The following is a 21,076-nucleotide window of genomic DNA, read 5'->3' on the forward strand; positions in this document are numbered from 1 at the left end:
AATTACCTTTTTACTAATGTAATCAGAATTATTTATGTCTCGTTCGGCATGAGAATTATCTTATTACTTTAATGTAATCAGAATTATTTATGCCTCGTCCGGCATCAGAATTATCTTAGTACTTTAACGTAATCGAAATTATTTATGCCTCGTTCGGCATCAGAATTATTCTGAATTATTTATGCCTCGTTCGGCATCAAAATTATCTTATTAGTTTAATGTAATCAGAAATATTGATGCCTCGTTCGGCATCAGAATTATCTTATTACTTTAATGTAATCAGAATTATCTATGCCTCGTTCGGCACCTGAATTATCTTATTACTTTAACGTAATCAGAATTATTTATTCCTCGTTCGGCATCAGAATTATCTTATTACTATAATGTAATCAGAATTATTTATGCCTCGTTCGGCATCAGAATTATCTTATTACTTTAATGTAATCAGAATTATTTATGCCTCGTTCAACATCAGAATTATCTTATTACTTTAATGTAATCAGAATTATTTATGCCTCGTTCGGCATCGGAGTTATCTTATTTAATGTAATCAGAATTATTTATGCCTCGTTCGGCATCAGAATTATCTTATTACTTTAATGTAATCCGAATTATTTATGCCTCGTTCGGCATCAAAATTATCTTATTACTAATGTAATCAGAATTATTTATGTCTCGTTCGGCATCAGAATTATTTATGCCTCGTCCGGCATAAATTCGATTTTTTGAATCCAACAAGTACTTGGGCAATGGACCCATACAATGACCCGACCAGAATAACTTTACCCGATGACGTGTACCCTAGTTTCTTCCAGCGTCTTCCCCAACACAAAACAGGCTAATAGAAATCAGCATTCTACTTCTTTTGCACTCTGGTTGAAATTGAAGGTTCTCACAGTAAAACTTGTTGAATTGAGTAATGGAAGGGAATGCGAAAAGCGACCAAATCGTGGATGTAGGATCGGTAGTGGAGGCCGTTTCAGCCGATGACGGTGATGCTCCTCTCTACAGCCTCGAAAGTCTTTGCATGCGATGTGGTGAAAACGTAAGCTTCTCCCCATTCTCCGCCACCTTTTCCTTTTCCTTTGGCTTTTCAATGAATTCACTTTCTACTTTTTCGCGCACCTTTGGCGTGGTTAATTCAGGGATTCAATTCTCCATTCTTTTACTATTTTATTTACAAGCAACATTATTACCCGAGTAATTGAGTAATGAATATTTACATTTTTTGTGTGTTTCGTCTTTTGTGTTGTTCTATCCAGGGCCATGTTAAAAATCAAGGAAACAATTATTTATCGCTCAACAAATGAGTCAAATTCACCCTAAGTCTTAATATTGTATCTTCATCCAAAATATTTAAATTTTATCATCTGACTTGAATTTCTGTCATGTTTGTCAGGGGATTACAAGATTTTTATTGACTTTAATTCCCCACTTCAGAAAGGTATGTCTTGTCTATTGCTCCATTTGCTCTTGTGATTGGCAAGTGGTTACTGTTAGTAGGTATTGGGATATATCATATATGTAGTTAAATTTCATCTTTATTTCTGTCTTTCCTTATGTTTAGGCCTCATTCACTTTTCTCCCTGATGTTATTTATTACATATTTCAATTAAATGAATTAGCATTATTGATTCACAAATTACATAATGGATCGTAATACATATTATTTTTATCTGCTGTTTCTTTTGTTTTGTCTGTCCATTAGTTTTCTGAAATATAACTCATTGTCACATTTACCTTTCCTGCAGATTTTGTTATCAGCTTTTGAATGTCCACATTGTGGTGAGAGGTAAACGGCCCTTTAGTCTATGCCCTCTCTGTGTGCGTTGAACATAATTAGTTCCTTTGATCTTCCTCTTAATTTTTCTTTCTTTTATAATTATTGATTTTATCTGTTAGGAACAATGAAGTACAGTTTGCTGGTGAAATTCAACCACGTGGTTGTTGTTACACTTTGAAGATTCCATCAGGCGAGCAAAAGGTTGGTTTGTTCAAATTTCAATTCCCCATCCCCAAATGATTATTTTATATAACATAAGAAAACATATATGGCGCCTAGGTACTCCAATGCCTCTATTAGCTATCTTCTTCCCATTCAGTTAACATCCATGCTGAGGTTCTTGACACTAGTGACTGACTGTTAGGCAGGAAAATAAAGACAGCACTTGGAGGGTGTATCATAGAAGGAAATTTAAAAATAAGGGTTAAGCGGGTTAGTTAGTTGTTGGGTTAGTTAGTTGTGGTGAGGGGGTCTTTAAATAAAGACCAACCTGCTGTGGGGGAGGGGATATCTGAATTGTTGTAAGAAGTTGACAGGATTAAACCTGTGTGAAAGGAGCTATTCTCCTTTGTAACCCTTTTGGGTGTTCTGTTCTGCATTGTAATAAAACAGAGTTTTCTTTCTTCTTGCTGTGTTTGGGAGGGAATTCTGGTTTTTCTGTCTAGGAACCTAACAATGACCTAGTTTGAAGGATGGTTTTTCATACTTTTGCATCCATGTTTAGCTAGAAGACCATTGTTGTTGAAATCAATATTTACCATGTAGGATCATACTATGCTATGAGTTGAACACACCCTAGAAAATCCCTTTCTTCTTATTTATGAAGCCCTTCCCAATCCATTCGTGATCTTCTCCATCTTGGACTGTTCAACCTTTTCTTTGTCATTCCATTGTTGCCTTAGAGTATTGCCACCTATAACTTTTATTATTGCACCTTCCTTTGGCTGTAGCAACATTTTCAGTTTAGTAATCCTTACCATAGAAGTTAATTTTGTGGGATTGAGCTTGACCCTATGCTCAAACTCTATGATGGTAACAAAGGCAATCCTAAATCAATTGTTGGGTCACCTACATTGACCAATTCCAGACTTATAGTCCTTGGCATAGGGGGTGTTGGTTCAAATGCATATTAATTAAGGACAATCCTTGCCCACCATAATTTGCAGCCACGTGCACCTTCATTATGGTAGGTGAGTGGGTAAGTATAAATCCCGCATAAAACTTGGAAAATTGTGTGGTTAGGTTAAATCCTAAACCTAAATACTAAGATAGTTCAACAACATAATTTTCTAGTCAACTAATAAACAAATAGAATTAAGAATTTCTTTCTCACATTTCTGATTATACTATTTGGATACCTGACTTACTATAGTTATAACTTTTAAATCTAATTTTGTTTTAATGTAGTGATTTTGGAGGTTATTTTCTTTGTTTATGATATTCTTATGCATATGCACTATATATGTATAGTTTTGCATTTTATGTAAAACCATAGGATCTTACCATCCAAGTTAAGATCCCCAATTTACGAGTTTTTAATCTCCTTATCCTAGGTAGAATATTGAGTTTAGCATTGTAAAGGACATCTATCATGTAATGATATAAAACTATTTGAAGCAAAATGCATGCAATCAAGATTGTAAAACTTGAGAGTTCATAGAAACTTGTGAAGGCTTTTGTAAACTTGACTCAAACTTGTAAGAGTTTACTTACCATAAAAAATATTAACAATAAATAACATAGTAATTATACATTTGAACTCCATAATAAAACAATTGTTAAAACAAAAACTTGGCAATAAAACAATACAGTCAACTACAAAAGTAAAGCATCTCGGGTTGTCAATAATACATTTCTACTAAATAAGTTTAAACTACATCAAATAATTAAGAAATAAAATATTATCTCTAATACTTGTTATGGTGAATGTATGATTATTTGGGATTATCTTATTTTGATTTGTAAACTTGTCTTTGTGGTTTGCCGTTATGATGATTTGTTTATACAAGTGTCTAACAAGTTTAATGAATGTAGATGCTAAATCGTCAAGTGGTTAAATCAGAATCTGCTACCATTAAGGTACTCAAATTTGTTTTGTTTATTTTCTTCATATTTATATAAACTTGTGTACCCTATTTCCTATTTAGATTGTAATCTTCAAAATTCTTTAGTTCATTAACACCTTGGTTCTTGTCTCTTTGAAGTCTAGGGCTAAGCCACATAGTCTTAGTTGAGCTGATATTATCTACCTACATACCTACATACCTATTTATCTGTATGTCTATTTGTTTACATAGATAGTTAGAAAGATAGATATTTTTATGAAAGAAGTAATTTAAGATGTTGCTTATAAATTTTAATGACTAATCTGCTTCTATTATTAAAAATTTATAGTCTGCTTTGTAATAAATTTATTCAAAAGGCAACCTTATATGTATATGATTGTGCAGATACCTGAACTGGATTTTGAGATTCCACCAGAGGCTCAACGTGGTAGTTTGTCAACGGTACTTCTAATACATATTTCAATTTACTTTGTTGTTTCCCATTCCTGGCAATGACAAGTTTGCTTGTTCAATTTTTTTTTCTGGGTAGGGCAGGGGGTTACCCATTATTTCATTTGTCAGTGAAAATCTCGAGTCTCAACATTGTATTTCTATTTAAGATGGCTAAATTTACTCCGCATGTGTATAATCATCTACTAATAAAACCTTAATTATTCAAATAAAATTTGAATGTGTTGCGGCTACATGAGCTGTTAAACCTAATTAAGAGTTCAAAACCTACCTAAAATTAGTTTTTTTTGGGCCCATTTTTGACCCATTTAAAACATTATACTTATTGCAATCCACAATACATTTTTTTTATCTCCGCCACAACACCTTCCGCCATAACCCGTTATGGTTTCTGTTATAACTTTATAAAGGATTTATGGGGTCTCCGATATGATCCGTTATTCAATATCGATAACATTGATGAGTGGTTAGTGGGGCAAGTAGATGATGATGATGATAATGATAATGAAGAGGGGGGAAATGAGTTGGTTTTTGATGATGATTCCACTCTAAATTAGGCAACTGCTTATGAAGCTTTAGATGTTGGAGAACTAATAATTTACACAAGACAAGTAACCAGTAAAAGAAAGCAACCATCAAGTGGTTGTGGTATTGTCATTGGATCTTCTCATGCTTCTAAGAAAGGTCTAGCTGCAACTCCATCCCCAACAAGGAGGGGCAAAGGGAAGATTCAAATCGGGGTTGGGAATGAATTGCATGATAGCTTTGATTTTGAGTTTGAATAATTACTTAACTTTGACTAGAGTTTCTCTGAAGGGGAAGACGGGGGATATGCCCCCATTGGATAATATTGAAGAAGATTCGGATAGTTAGAAACATAAGATAAATATTACCATGTCCAACTATTGGGATACGAGTCCCATTGGCAAGAGTAATGTAATTACCAGGAAAAGAAACACATGACATTAAAAGAGATGAGTGAGGTGTCATATGGTCTGTCGCACCAAAGTCTAGAACTCAAGAGTCCTTGCATAAATTTTAAGAAACATCAAAAGAGGAATTAGAGTTCTTACCAGTCAAGGTTACGAAGCAAGTACCACAAGGTGGCTTACTGATAGACTCCATGAGAGATTTTAAACGTTCAATTTCAGCATGTAATGCAGGCATTCCATTGTCAATTGAAGAGGATGAAGGAAGATCATCATTATTTAGTAGAGTTGCCGTGATAAGATAAATAGTAAGAATTTCTTAGTCTCCCTTGTAAGTATAATGAAACATTAACACAAAAAACTTCAGTGACAGTGAAAGGTCGTAGAAATAGGCCCCAACATTGTGAGCTCTAATACTAACTTAAATGAAATAATATGAATGAAAGAAGATTTTTATTCAATTATATTAATTGAAACAAGACATCAACCTTTATATATAGAAAACTTTAACCCTAGAGTAATTATTACAAAGAGATATCTAGAATCTTCTACAACTTCTAACAACTTCTAGTAGTACATTAATATCCTACTAACATGAAGCTTCTACTAGTACATTTAATATCCTACTAACAACAAGGAATGTAAATCGTGGGCATCAGAGAACTCTTAACTTTCTTTTGTGAAAATTCATGAACATTGAACAGTTGAAAATTTGTAATCAAATGATTCAACAATATCTTTTGTTGTGTAATTATAGGTGGAAGGGATACTTATGAGAGCAACTGATGAACTTCAAGCCCTTCAAGAGGAACGCAAAGTACTATTTATTTCTGCGCTATATTTTTATTTGATGCATGCATTCTTCTTTAAATAACTTAATTAATGTTATGCTTTCTACCCTCTAGAAAGTGGCTCCGGAGACAGCTGGAGCAATTGATCAGTTCTTGGTGAAACTGCGAGCCTGTGCAACAGGAGAATCATGCATCACATTTATTCTTGATGATCCTGTCGGAAACAGCTTTATTGAAAACCCGTAAGAGATTATACCTTGTAGAAGTATTTTTTTTAAATGAGTAAAAGTATTTTTATTAGAGAAGAGATTATAACAATAGAGGCTAAGGTATCCTCACATACAAGTAAATGACAAAAGGTATTCAGTGATAGCATATGAATTAGCAACCTCCTGGATTTGTTGCTCAAGAGTGGAGTGTGGTTTAGTATGTAAAGTGCTGATCTCTGTATGGGCTAAAATTTAGTCACATTGTGCTTGTGCTTGACTTTGGATTGGATACATTCTTTTATGAATCACACCATATTGTACCTTTTAACTTATTTTAAATTGGTCAAGACAAACATGTATTTGTTGGTGAGGCAAACTTGTACCTTCATTTGGTACTTGGTAATATTAGTCCAATGTTTTAGCTAGTACTATTTTAAGTAAATGCAGAACACATTGAATAGGTTTGCACCATCATCTGATCCATCGTTGACGATCAAGTTTTATGAGAGAACTCCTGAGCAGCAAGCATCATTGGGATACCTTGTTGATTCTGCACAGGCTGAAGGAACTCATGTTGATGCCCCGGGAGGCGGAGAAGCTGTGACTACTGATCAAGTGAGGAGAGAACCACATGGATCAGTAGGGGCAACAGCTGGCCATCGTGCCATTGCACAGAGTAACAGTGCAGAAATTGCTGAAGCCTTGTTTCGATATACTGCACCAGAAGAGGTACAATTGCTGAACTATATAGTTCTGTGTACTGAGCTTTGGCCTTATGTGTTTGTTTATTCAATGTCAAGTTGCTGCCTTTTTTTGACAGGTGATGACTTTCCCTTCTACTTGTGGTGCCTGTGCTGCTAGTTGTGAGACTCGAATGTTTGTCACCAGTATCCTCTTAGCACTTTTCATACTTCCCTTGGGATATTGTTTGATTATGTTACATTTCTTTAGAAGGATTCTGTCATTTTAAGCTCGATGTAAAATTTATTGGGTTAAAGAAGATTTATATTGTGTATGCAAGAGTACATAGCTTTGTGGGGTAAAATAAAATTATATAAACTATTGGGGCTTATTTTTTTTTATTCCATGTTTGTATTTCAGTTGAAATTTGGAGCTTTAGCACCTTTTTGATCTGCAAAAAGTGAAATTACATAAAATAGGGGATAGTTTTTCTTTATTTCAACTTCCGTTGTGATTCTATGTTTCATGTATTTCAGTTGAAACTTGAAGCTTAGTGTCATCTACTTGGTGCTGAATAGTTTTTGGATAACCATGTGTTCTATTAAAAATCCTGAACATGATCTACTTTCAAATTTCAGAAACTTGACTATGGATTTATGCTAGCTACACAACATTAATTTCAAATGAAACATCTGTCTACAGTGTTGCATGTATTCTGATTGCTGATAGGGTAAAAACTAGATAATATTTATTTGCTTGCTTGATAACGGTCATACTCTTCAAAATATGCCATGTGCCAATTTTATATTCTATATTATTGCTTAGCAATTTCCGGCATTTCTTCCACAAGCTGTTGATCTTAACAATGGACAGATATTCCTTACTTCCAAGAAGTAATTGTTATGGCATCCACATGTGATGCTTGTGGCTACCGCAACTCTGAGGTATGCTGATTTCTTGAGTGTAGCTCTGTCTTTTTAGGGCTGGAATAAACATTAATTTTCCATCTTGCAGTTGAAACCTGGTGGACGAATTCCTGAAAAAGGAAAAATAATTACTCTTTCTGTGAAAAATGTCAATGACCTGAGCCGTGATGTAATAAAGGTCTGTAATTCTTTGTGATCTTAACTAATTTCAACCCATCAGTTTCTTAATTTGTATATGTTTAGTGATGAATCATGGATCTTGTAGTTTATCCTTGCATTTAGAGAGCATATATTTTTTCTTGTTTCTAGTATGTAATTACTACAAATTGGGATCAGTAAAAGAAATCTCATTAGAAAAGAAGGTAGTTTGGACTTTGGTTATTGAGCTACTCAAATGTAGGGAAAAATGTAAGCTTCCAAACCTGTTTTGCAGAAAGTGTAAAGTAACTAAGGATAAAAACTAATCATGAGTACTCTTTCAGTGCCACTTTAAAGTTTTGCAATTTATTTTGACATCTCCCTTGCATGAAGCTATAGCATTTTAAGGAATCATATTCGCATTTTGGGGTTTTTAGAAGCCTGAAATGATTTTTTCATCAAGAGATAACCTAGAAACGTTAACACCAACATGTACTGTTTTCAATGATATATCAAAAGTTGTAATGATACACACAGTCTTGCTAAGTTAACCTGTGAAATATGTCCTGATGGTACCCATATAGGCCTGACCATTTAAACATTATTTTATGCAATCTGAGATCTATACATTTTATATCTATTGACTGAGTAGTTTGGTTTGATTAGTCTGATACTGCAAGTGTAAAAGTTCCGGAAGTTGACTTGGAGCTGGCAAGCGGAACCCTTGGAGGAATAGTTACAACTGTTGAAGGTTTAATTACAAGAATTAGTGAAAGTAAGTATCCTTCTATCAGTCACACAAACTATATAGGCAGCATCCTAATGAGACAGGAGGAAGGAAAGGACATCGTAGTACCCATACACTTTGTTCAGCTTCAATTGTAACAAAATGATGAAAACATTTTTCTTTTCAATAGATCTTTCAATTTTCAACCACTTGAGCATCATTATTTATTTCTTTCATTCCAAATAATCTATCTCAAATATGTTTTAAAAGTCTTCTAAATCCCAAATTTGTATCTGTTTTGGATGGGTGGAGTTTAAACTGTTCTCTTTTGTCATGTTTATGATGTTCCTGATCCCGTGGTGTGATTTAATTTTTAATATAATCTATTTATTTTTGCTAGAATGTATCAATGTAGAATATAATTTTATGTGATTTGTATGTACAGGCCTTGAGAGGGTCCATGGCTTTACTTTTGGAGACAGTCTTGATGAAAATAGTAGAAGCAAGTGGATAGACTTTAAAGCAAGGCTAAACAAGGTAATACGTGACTATTTTATGAGAGTTGGTTTAAATTTCTCCATATATGTTTACTATATAATTCTATTTATCAGGTTATTATTGCAATTTTTTATATTTATTCTTTACACAATGTTTTGTGGCTGACTGGGAAAAGACGGAAGAGGAGCAATACATAACTTCGGGCATTGTATATTCTTTTGTATTTCTAAAATAATCTTGTCTTTATTTCTTGTTCTCTTTTAGGAGGATATGTTGTCCCGTTTTGTACCTCTTTCGAAACCTCACTTTGAAAAATTTAGTAAAAAAGAAATGGACGACAAAGAGAATAGGGTTCACGGAATTTTAACCAAATGCATTGTAACAAGAAGGGTCACTTTGAGCAACAAAGACCTGTGGTCATATTCCATGCTACTTTTGGGCTACATTATGCCTCTTTAATACCAGCAACTAATAGACTGCATCGGTCTTTGTGTCTTTGAATTTGAAGGCTTTGATTTGACTTAACCTATTTAAACTTATTGGTTCAAGGTCTTGGATCCCACTTTTTTTATCTGCATTCTTTCATTGTATGCAGCTTCTTAGCTTGGAAGAACCTTGGACTCTAATTCTTGATGATGCATTAGCCAATTCTTTTGTAGCACCTGCAACTGATGATCTGAAAGAGGACAATCAATTAGCTTGTAAGATTTCCAACTCAGACATCAAGCTATACTTTGAGCAGATAAAGTTCACATTTTCTGAGTTGAAATTCTGAATTCCATTTCCATGATGCCAATTCTTTTTCTATACATATGGAAAGTTGAAACATCAATTTTTTGTTCCTTAAAATATCTTATTCGATTCAACTATCGGAGTTGCTGGGGATCCCGAGTCCAGTATAGACCATCATGTAAATAAACAAACAAACAGAAGTAGGTTTATTTCAGACATTTCCCCTTGTTGGGACTCGTGTTTCAACCTTTTGCTTTACAGTGTGCCCTGAGTAGCCTGCATAATTGGATTTGTGATGAATCGGTCTAATGTGCTGTATGTGTAAATATGATTCTGATTGTTTAATGCTGTGTTTAAATATGGTGCATAGTTTTTCATGTAAATATATTCATGTTTTGTGGTTTACTGTTTTGCAATTGGTATTTCTCCAGTTGAGGACTACAAGAGGTCATGGGAACAAAATGAAGAATTAGGTCTGAATGATATGGACACCTCTTCTGCCGAAGTTGGTGATGCACCAACCAATACTTCTAAAACTGAGTGAAGATCATGTAATTTCCTCTCCTCAAACCCCAACCAAAACAAATGGAAGTATTTTTGTGATAGTTTGATATCATCGAGAGAATGGAAAAGTCTGTTGTCTTGAGCCTCATTTCATTGGCTTATTGATATATTTTAATGTAAGCCCATTAACTTGTATCATCCGTTAGAATAGTTGTCTGAAAAATGTAACTTCGTGAGTTAGTAAGTTAATTGCTTTTTATTTTTATTTTTCTGGTTTTGTGGCCATCTGATTTTATTTCTTAGAGCAATTTTTTTCTTCTTTCCCCTTTTTAGCACAGCGGCGATAATTATCAAAGGTTGTTATCAGTGAATGTGAATATTAGTATCAACAAAGTATTTCGATTAAGGATTGGTAGGATATTGAAAATATTCATGGTTAGTAATAAGAAAAGGAAGATAAGGAAAAACAGTAAATTAATTATCAACGAGTATTCTCAAAGGTGATTGTTCTTACAAAAAAGGGACCAAGAACACTCAACCCTAAACCCTAAGAACCGAAACGATAAGATGGCCTCCTTCTTGATCTTCTGATTTCGGGCTATACTCTCGGTTTGCTATTGGGCTGGACCTAAAACAATTAAAACTAATGCTAAAACATAACTTGTTTTTTTTTATTAAATAAAATTAAACATTCATCATAGTAACCTGCAAGGTAAAATGCAATTTATTTTAAACACATTAGATTGAATAAAACTCATCCAACAGTTTAAATGTCAACCGTGTAAATTCGATTTTTTGAATCCAACAAGTACTTGGGCAATGGACCCATACAATGACCCGACCAGAATAACTTTACCCGATGGCGTGTACATTATTTTAACGTAATCAGAATTATTTATGCCTCGTTCGGCATCAGAGTTATCTTATTACTTTAACATAATCAGAATTTATTATGCCTCGTTCGGCATCAGAATTATCTTATTACTTTAATGTAATCAGAATTATTTATACCTCGTTCGGCATCAAAATTATCTTATTACTTTAATGTAATCAGAATTATTTATGTCTCGTTCGGCATCAGAATTATCTTATTACTTCAATGTAATCAGAATTATTAATGCCTCGTTCGGCATCAAAATTATCTTATTACTAATGTAATCAGAATTATTTATGTCTCGTTCGGCATCACAGTTATCTTATTACTTTTATGTAATCAGAATTATTTATGCCTCATTCGGCATCAGAATTATCTTATTACTTTAATGTAATCAGAATTATTTATGTATCGTTCGGCATCAGAATTATCTTATTACTTTAATGTAATCAGAATTATTTATGTCTCGTTCAGCATCAGAATTATCTTATTACTTTAATGTAATTAGAATTATTTATGCCTCGTTCGGCATCAGAATTATCTTATTACTTTAATGTAATCAGAATTATTTATGTCTCGTTCGGCATCAGAGCTATCTTATTACTTTTATGTAATCAGAATTATTTATGCCTCGTTCGGCATCAGAATTATCTTATTACTTTAATGTAATCAGAATTATTTATGCCACGTTCGGCATCAGAATTATCTTTTTACTAATGTAATCAGAATTATTTATGCCTCGTTCGGCAGCAGAATTATCTTTTTACTAATGTAATCAGAATTATTTATGTCTCGTTTGCCATCAGAATTATCTTTCGGCATCAGAATTATCTTATTACTTTAATGTAATCAGAATTATTTATGCCTCGTTCGGCATCAGAGTTATCTTATTACTAATGTAATCAGAATTATTTATGTCTCGTTCGGCATCAGAATTATCTTACTCCTTTTATGTAATCAGAATTATTTATGCCTCGTTCGGAATCAGAATTATTACTTTAATGTAATCAGAATTATTTATGCCTCGTTCGGCATCAGAATTATCTTTTTACTAATGTAATGAGAATTATTTATGTCTCGTTTGCCATCAGAATTATCTTATTACTTTAATGTAATCAGAATTATTTATGCCTCGTTCGGCATCAGAATTACCTTTTTACTAATGTAATCAGAATTATTTATGTCTCGTTCGGCATCAGAATTATCTTATTACTTTTATGTAATCAGAATTATTTATGCCTCGTTCGGAATCAGAATTATCTAATTACTTTAATGTAATCAGAATTATTTATGCCTCGTTCGGCATCAGAATTATCTTTTTACTAATGTAATCAGAATTATTTATGTCTCGTTTGCCATCAGAATTATCTTTCGGCATCAGAATTATCTTATTACTTTAATGTAATCAGAATTATTTATGCCTCGTTCGGCATCAGAGTTATCTTATTACTTATGTAATCAGAATTATTTATGCCTCGTTCGGCATCAGAATTATCTTATTACTTTAATGTAATTAGAATTATTTATGCCTCGTTCGGCATCAGAATTATCTTATTACTTTAATGTAATCAGAATTATTTATGTCTCATTCGGCATCAGAGCTATCTTATTACTTTTATGCAATCAGACTTATTTATGCCTCGTTCGGCATCAGAATTATCTTATTACTTTAATGTAATCAGAATTATTTATGCCACGTTCGGCATCAGAATTATCTTTTTACTAATGTAATCAGAATTATTTATGTCTCGTTTGCCATCAGAATTATCTTTCGGCATCAGAATTATCTTATTACTTTAATGTAATCAGAATTATTTATGCCTCGTTCGGCATCAGAATTACCTTTTTACTAATGTAATCAGAATTATTTATGTCTCGTTCGGCATCAGAATTATCTTACTCCTTTTATGTAATCAGAATTATTTATGCCTCGTTCGGAATCCGAATTATTACTTTAATGTAATCAGAATTATTTATGCCTCGTTCGGCATCAGAATTATCTTTTTACTAATGTAATGAGAATTATTTATGTCTCGTTTGCCATCAGAATTATCTTTCGGCATCAGAATTATCTTATTACTTTAATGTAATCAGAATTATTTATGTCTCGCTCGGCATCAGAGTTATCTTATTACTTATGTAATCAGAATTATTTATGCCTCGTTCGGCATCAGAATTATCTTATTACTTTAATGTAATCAGAATTATTTATGTCTCGTTCGGCATCAGAATTATCTTATTACTTTAATGTAATTAGAATTATTTATGCCTCGTTCGGCATCAGAATTATCTTATTACTTTAATGTAAGCAGAATTATTTATGTCTCGTTCGGCATCAGAGTTATCTTATTACTTTTATGTAATCAGAATTATTTATGCTTCGTTCGGCATCAGAATTATCTTATTACTTTTATGTAATCAGAATTATTTATGCCTCGTTCGGCATCAGAATTATCTTATTACTTTTATGTTATAGGAGACATAATTTGCGCCACCAAGTCTCAATGCTTGGCCGACTTCTCGGCCGACCGTTTGCTCGCTTGCTGGATTAACATCGCCCGTTCTTGTTCGATTAAAATCACAATTAAAAGGCCGACCGCCCTAATCCAGCTTATTTGATCACCCGCAGGGGCACGTCACACCTCGAGAAATGGAATAACCGCACGATCAAGGGAAACCGACCGACACCCATCATTAAAGACTCATCGGACACATCTGCCCTTGAGCCTGGGGGGCAAGTGTACCGGTATGACCGAGACCTTACGGGAGTTGGCCGAGACGACCGTGGGGCCGAGACCTCAGAAGACTTGGCCGAGAGGCCGAGACTTTGAACAGTACAAACTCATGGTTGGTGATCGATTCTCTACTGCCGATTCCGATGGCATGAATTCTTGTCTCAAGAAGATCAAAGTTTTGGAACACTGAGTATTTTGGCCTTCAACTAGTGTCATTGAAAGTTTTCAGGTTATTTGCAACTTGTTTGCGTTCAATCACAAGTTGCCTCAGAATTCTTCTAGGTTAAATTTTAATCTCTCTAATCATAGGGTATTTTTTCTCTCTGTGAGTTCAGTGCATTTCTGAGTTTACTGGTTATAGTAACTAGTGTATGTTATAGTTACAAGTTTCTTCCGTGAGAGAAGTGTCCTGGGAAAATATGTAAATTTGCGCCTTCACCAAGTGAATAGAGGCGGAGCCAGTGGCCCAGATCACCGCGCACAAAGTTCAGCACTTTGTGTGGAAGAATATCGTGTGCCGTTTTGGCGTACCTAGGCGGCTGATATCTGATAACGGAACCTAGTTCGCCAGCCAGCAATTGAGGAATCTGTGTGCTGAAGTAGGCATCAAGCAGGTGTTCGCGTCAGTCGAACACCCCCAGACTAATGGACAGGTGGAATTAGCAAACAGAGTTTTGCTAAGGGGGCTAAAGAGAAGGCTAGAGAAGGTCAAAGGGGCGTGGGCGGAGGAAGTGCCAAGGATTGTATGGGCGTACCACACCACGCCCCAATCTTCCACCATGGAGACGCCTTTCAGCTTAGTGTACGGTTCAGATGCGATAATCCCGGTTGAGATTCACGAAAGCTCACCGCGTTACCAAAATTTTGTGGCTGAAGAATCTAACGAAGAGAGGCGGGTAAACCTGGACCTACTAGACGAAGCCAGAGAAGAAGCTAGAATAAAAGCCGAAGCGGTAAAAAGAAGAGTAGAGCGACAGTACAACTCTAAGGTAAAGCCGCGACAGTTTCAGATCGGCGACCTAGTCATTAGGAAGGCCCACCCCTACGAGTTAGAGAATAAGCTATCTCCCAAGTGGACTGGACCTTTCAGAGTCACCGAGGCTAAAGGCAACGGTTCTTACAATCTAGAGACCTTGGAGGGTGGTCCCATTCCACGCAGCTGGAATGCAGCCAACTTAAAATTTTATTTTAGTTGACTTATGTAAGCAGCGATGTAACAGTTTTGTTAAAGGGGACGCTCTTTTTCCCCTCCCGGGGTTTTTTAATGAGGTCACCCGAATAAAAGAAAAACAAGTTTCTGAAAAGCCTTGCCTTGGTTTTCAATCTTTATCTTTTCCCCGTTTGAAGCGGCGATAGGCGTCGCCAGTAAAGAGGGCGTCGCCAAGAAGAAAGGCATCCCCCAGAAGATAGGCGTCGCCAAGAAGACAGGCGTCGCCAAGAAGAAAGGTGTCGCCCAGAAGAAAGGCGTCGCCAAGAGACATAGATGAGATATATGCAAAAGTAAAGCAGCGTTACGGAAGCCAAGCATGGTATAGTAAAGTTAGTTTTACAGGCAGTGTTCAAGATAAATGGGAGTAATGCGAATAGGGCAAACAATACAAGCCCGTACTCATATAAAAGTACAGATTCAACACTCGTCAGCAACATCCAGAGCTTGGTGGGGAGGAGGACGACGTTTCATTCCCAGCCCTCAACGCCTGGGTAAGTTGCGATCTCCGCTGTTGGTTTATCTTTGAACCTGCGCGAAGAAAACGAGAGCGGTAAGAGGGACCCAGTGAGTGTAAAAAGCGAAAGTTTCTGAGTTAGCCACACGTACCTATGTCCTTCTCCAAGATCCCAGAGTTGAACTCCAAACTGATCAAGGTGGCGGAGTCAAAGCCTCCCACCTCAACAAGGATCCGGCAAACCACCTGGTCATTCGGGGCTAGCTTCTTGAAGGGTTTGGATTTGAGGGCCCTCATCTCCCCCACCCAGTACAGTGGAAAACCATCTAAAGCGGTGGGAACGAGGTCAGAGCAACAGATCTTGAAGAACTTGCCTTTCCACCTAGTGAATGAGTTCTGGAAAGGAGTCAGGAGAACCCTACCGGGAACATTACTGAGGGTGACCCAAAGATTATTCCTTTGCCTCTTCACCTCAAAGAAATGCAGAAAGGTATCAACCGAGGGTGCACGACCTAGAAACCCGAAAAGGATGTCAAAGGCCTTGACGAAAGCCCAGCTATTGGGATATAACTGGGCCGGAGCAGCATTGATCTCTGTCAGCAGTTCTTTCTCAAACCTGGAGAAGGGTAGGCGCACGCCGATGGTCTTGAAAACCACCTGATAGAAATAAAAGAAGGGGACCCCGTCGTTGGCCCGTTCGTCTCCGCATACTGGCTCCCTTAGAGTGCAAGGGAGCACAGCAATATCATCGTCGTGCCTTTAGGCGAAGGCCCGGTGATCATAGGAGCATGAATCCCCTTTGTGTTCCCTTATGGCGCGGGTAGAAAGAAGGCACGAGCACTCGTCCAGAAGCTCGCTCGAGGCTCAAGTGTACAGGTCCTTGGGATTAACCCGGGGAAGGGGAGCACGAGAAGACATGCCTGAACAAAATCTGGGAGGCTTGGGGGTGAATGGTTCACTGGTAACGCAAGAGTAAAATGCTGGTTGGAACGAACACCAGAAGGACTCTTCGCGAGAAAAGAAAGGGTGCAAGTAGGTTACGAAAGGCGCAGAAATGATGAGGACAGTTTCAAGATTTTGAAGAACATAAATATTGCGGTTAGAGCGCCAAACGACGCAAATGGAAGTGTTGCAGTTATAGCGCCAAACGACGCAAATGGACGTACTGTACGATCGAGCCACGTGGCAGGAGATGTGAGGATGTTCCTGGCACCACAGGATAACACTCACAGAACGTCGTTTCGACAGAATGCCCAAGGGTACGATACGCCGTCGAAGAGTGGGTCAGAGTTACAGAGAATGTCAGGACGAGTGGCTGGACATCCCGTCAGCCGTACGAGAGGCGCCACGTGGATAGCACAGGCAAAACCTTGAGCTCTTCGCTCTCCCAGGCGTCGATCGCGACCAAGGTCAAAGTCAATGCCAAGGTAAAGCTAACGCCCAGGGCGGCGCCAGCATGAGACGCCCAAGGCGTCGCCAGGAAAGGCGCAGAGGGCGACGCCAGCATGGGACGTCGTGAGCGTCACCAACCCAATTATCAACAGGATCACCTCCCCGATACCCACAGGTAGGAAAGACTGTGGAGGGAGAAGGGGTCGCCAAACGCCAGTGGACCACTGGCAGAGTTGTTCCCCGACACCCTTGGGAAGGAAAGACCACGGAGGGAACGACCCCCCCCCCCCCCAGAGCACTCGGTGTTTTTAGACACCCTGGGACGATACGGCGCTGCTGTAGCAGGCCTCTCCTTAGGCGTGGGCGCCGGGCACCAGCAATCAAGGAGCAGACCGCTTTGGTGTTTGAGACACCCCGTGGACGATACGGCTCAGTTAGGCGAGCCTCTCCATGGGCGTGAGCATCAACGCGTGGCCTTGTCCCAGATGTTTGGGATCCAGAGTAAGCCTCAACTTTCGCGTTGCGACAATGGTAAGGCCACAGACGCCTTTACGAAGTGCAGGCGCCGGATGCACAGGGTCGCCCAACGCAGCGAAAGAAACAAGTAGAGTACAGGCAAAACAACCGAAGCACATGAAAGCAAAAACAAAATGAAGGTAAAATCACTCAGGCGAATTCAATAGCTCAAAGGTACCGAATTTGTCAAGCAAAACCCACAGTTGTGACGAAAGTGCAAACAGTTCAAAGAATTACAAGTTTATCAAAGGAAAAGACAAGGCGTAAAATGTAAAGAAGAAAGGTGGCAGTTGAGGGTAGCGTTTCAGTCGTCGAGGTCAAGGGGGACAACTTTCCCGTCGACGATGTGATGGGTAGAATCACAGCTCGAGACGTCTATCCCAGGGTTCACACAAGTGGCCTGAGCCAGAGCCTCCTGGAAACCCTCCTCGAAGGTACCCGCCATGTCATCGATGAGGGCCTTTTTATCTTTCTCTAGCTCCTCAATGACGGCGTCCCCGGAAGCTACCTATTTTTCCAAAGCCTCCTTCTCCACGCGGAGCCGGCTGACCTCGACCTGCAGTTTGTCATGGTCCGCCTGGAGCAGGCCCATAGCTTTGACTTGATCAGCCATCTCCCCCTCTATCCGCTCCAGTTTTCCTGCTTGCTCACAGCATGGGTTTTTCAAGTCCTTTTGGACTTCTTCATAGGCTTCGACCATGCCCTGGAGACCGATTGTTTGGACTTGAAGAGTGACTTCCCGAGCGTAGGAATCAGCCTGAAGTTCCACTGCCTCTGCCAGTTGTTTTTCAGCCTCTTCCTTGGCCTTTTCCGCCAACTTCAAGGAGGCTTGGGAGGCCTCATCTTGGCGTCTCAGGTTTTCCTTCTCTTCCTCCAGAGCAGCAACCCTTATTTCCAGAGCTTGGAGGGATTGTGCCTGCAAAGCGGCATTCCTGGCTTGAGTGCGCCAGTCAAGAGCCACGACCAAGAAGGCCTCCATGTAGAAGGGCATTCCCTCCCTTCGGTCGGAGCTCTCTGGCATCGATTCCCAGTTGAAACCCCTCATAAAGTATATGATGGGGGGCGGAAGGGCGATGAGATCGGGGGCAGCGGCAGGAGAGGCAGGGGAGGCAGGGGAGGCGGGAGCAGCTGGAGCAGCGGAGACTTCCGCAGGCGTCGGAGAAAGGGCAATTTTGGCCCCGTCGCCTCTTTCTCCCTGAACTGTTGCAGGAATGGGAGAGGTGGCACTAGGAGGGTTATCCCTGAAGGAGCCCCCTCCCTGAGGTGATGCTGGTGGAGGGATGGGAACCCTAGCGACTTTTCTCCTCTTGAAGACTACCCCATCGTCAGAGTCTTCGTCATCGGATAGAACCTCCAACACCCTTTTTCCTTTGTCAAGGGGGGCTGGAGCTGGCGACGAAGCCACGGCCAGGGGAACAGCGGCAATAGGTGGGGGCGAGTTGGGTGTTTGGAGCAGCTGAGGGCCATGGGTAGGAGGTGAAGATGAGCCTAGTGGGGGTTCGGCGGTGGTTGGTGGCAGTGACGGCAAAGTCAGTGAGGGGGCGCCGGCCTTTGCAGCACGGGCGGCCTTCATTGCTTTCGCCAAAGCCATCCTTTTGGGGGCAACCATCACTGATCCTACATTCAGATAAACCAGGTAGCAGAAGTTAAGACCAAGGCAGTTGTATAAACCCACAAAATGCGCAAATAAACGAGACATAAACACAAAGGAGAACAGGGCAAAGAGACCAGTAAGGCTAGCATGATGCATCAAAATATAGGTAACAGAAAACCAACGAGTGGAGTCTCCCTACCAAAATAGGTGGACAAGGAGTGGGCGTTGTATTCGCTCGCAATGAGCTTCAGTGTATCGAACACAATCTCCAGGCTAGCCAAGGCCTTGCACACCTCCCTATCAGCGGGGGATAAATCCTCTAGGGCCTTGGCCTTTAGCAGCTTGGGGTGCTCCGTCCAGTACAGGGGAAAGCCATCCAAGGCTGTGGGGTCGTGCTTGGCGCAGCACACCCTAAAGAACTTTCCTTTCCAATTCTTGTAGCAATTCTGGATGAGGGAGAGAAGGATCCTACCTGCAATCCCGAAGAAGCTTACCCAGAAGCTTTTCCCCTGTTTCTTCACCTCAAAGAACTGTAAGAAGGCATCCACAGAGGGAAGGACGCCTAGATACCCGCAGAGAATTTGAAAGCCCCTTACGAAAGCCCAGCTGTTGGGGTGAAGCTGGGCGGGGGCTGTATTAATCTCGGTGAGAAGTTCCCTCTTGAAGGGTGTGAACGGGAGGCGCACCCCAACGCGTTTAAATACCGTTTGGTACATAAAGAAGAAAGGGTCCCCCTTTCTAGGTCTGTCATCTATGCAGACGGGTTCCCCAGGTCTACCGGGACGAACAGAGATGTGCGCGTCATGAGTGCGGCAAAAAACATTAAAATTGTACAAGAGGGGATCCCCGCGGTGGTCCTCCAGGTCTTTGAAGGTTGTCAAGGAGGTGCATTCGCTCAAGAGTTCGTCGGGGGCCCATGAATAGAAGGCTTTATAGCTGGACTTAGGGGTCTTGGGGGGAGAACCAGACTTCGATTTCGAACGCGTCATGATGTGAATAAATAGCTGAGAAAGAAGAAAGGAAAAGGGTTTTAACAAGCGGTGCTAAGGCGGAAAAGAGAGCAGAACTCCCAAGAAGTGCCACCCACACGAAGAAACCCCGAAGGAGGAAGTAGAGAACGGAAAAAGAACAGGAGAAGAACAGCGGAGGGAGAAAACGCAGAAATGCAGAAATATAAACAGTCCCAGGCAGTCCAATACAGAATAATGCAATGCAACGAAGGAGAAGAGCCATGGAGGGGAAAAATCGTACCTTTGGTGTCAAAGTAGGGAACGAGGGAAACGCGAGGGAAGGGGCAGAGATCGCGAGAGCAGAAATTCGAAGAAGATGAACAGTGGGAAAGGTGCAGAGAGGGTGGATGAAACAGTGGATTGAGCGCGGGGTTTTGGGTAACTTAAACGTTACACTCGCAACCCAAGAGGCGCTAATTGAGGGCCCTGTGATGGAACCACGTGTCGCGGGATTGGGCGCTCACGGGGAGCGCAAGAGACTCCTGGGGGTAACCGTGTGATGAGCCACGTGGCAAAAGATTAATAGTGGCCCTGAAAGGGATTGTTTCCCCCATTTCAGAGGATGTCCCATCAGCCATTAAGAATACCCCCAATGAGTTCTGAGAGTGTCACGTCAAGGGTTTAAAGTTTGTCACGTTAGCAAGAATGACACGTCACCAGGGTGCCACGTGGATGGCGTGGGCGAGGCTCTTAGTCTTTTCGCTGAAGACAAGTTATCAGCTTAAGACTGGGGCGCTTGTGTACCGTCCCGTACCCCGGGCGTTGACAAAGTCAAGGTCAAGGTCAACGATGAAGGTCAAAGTCAACATGAGACATCGCCAAGAGAGAAGGTGTCGCCAAGAAAGAAGGCGTCGCCA

At 39.5% G+C, this 21,076-nt stretch overlaps 1 protein-coding gene across 2 annotated transcripts; it reads left to right on the forward strand.

Moving 5' to 3' along the window:
* The first annotated feature begins 846 nt into the window (after positions 1 to 846).
* On the forward strand, positions 847 to 10,699 carry LOC137817514 (uncharacterized). Of its 2 annotated transcripts, none has more exons than XM_068620798.2 (16): positions 847 to 1,045; positions 1,400 to 1,444; positions 1,752 to 1,792; positions 1,903 to 1,984; positions 3,818 to 3,862; positions 4,234 to 4,290; positions 5,986 to 6,045; positions 6,134 to 6,261; positions 6,690 to 6,957; positions 7,049 to 7,115; positions 7,783 to 7,853; positions 7,924 to 8,013; positions 8,640 to 8,748; positions 9,146 to 9,237; positions 9,794 to 9,899; positions 10,362 to 10,699. In XM_068620798.2, the coding sequence occupies exons 1-16, from the start codon at positions 920 to 922 to the stop codon at positions 10,472 to 10,474; spliced, it is 1,500 nt and encodes a 499-aa protein (XP_068476899.1). In that variant the 5' UTR covers positions 847 to 919; the 3' UTR covers positions 10,475 to 10,699. The 2 variants fall into 2 exon arrangements, with proteins under 2 accessions (XP_068476899.1, XP_068476900.1); XM_068620799.2 differs by having other exon boundaries at positions 869 to 1,045; positions 1,263 to 1,444.
* Positions 10,700 to 21,076: the final 10,377 nt, after the last annotated feature.

This window comes from Phaseolus vulgaris, chromosome 10 (assembly GCF_051622355.1).
Source record: "Phaseolus vulgaris cultivar YP4 chromosome 10, ASM5162235v1, whole genome shotgun sequence".
NCBI lineage: Eukaryota > Viridiplantae > Streptophyta > Magnoliopsida > Fabales > Fabaceae > Phaseolus > Phaseolus vulgaris.

Bases quoted from the DNA above. Each gene is read 5' to 3' on its own strand.
- LOC137817514 (XM_068620798.2), top strand. From the start codon at position 920: ATGGAAGGGAATGCGAAAAGCGACCAAATCGTGGATGTAGGATCGGTA. The intron at 8,749-9,145 runs GTAAGTATCCTT...TTGTATGTACAG, and splicing joins AATTACAAGAATTAGTGAAA to GCCTTGAGAGGGTCCATGGC. The intron at 9,900-10,361 runs GTAAGATTTCCA...GTATTTCTCCAG, and splicing joins AGAGGACAATCAATTAGCTT to TTGAGGACTACAAGAGGTCA.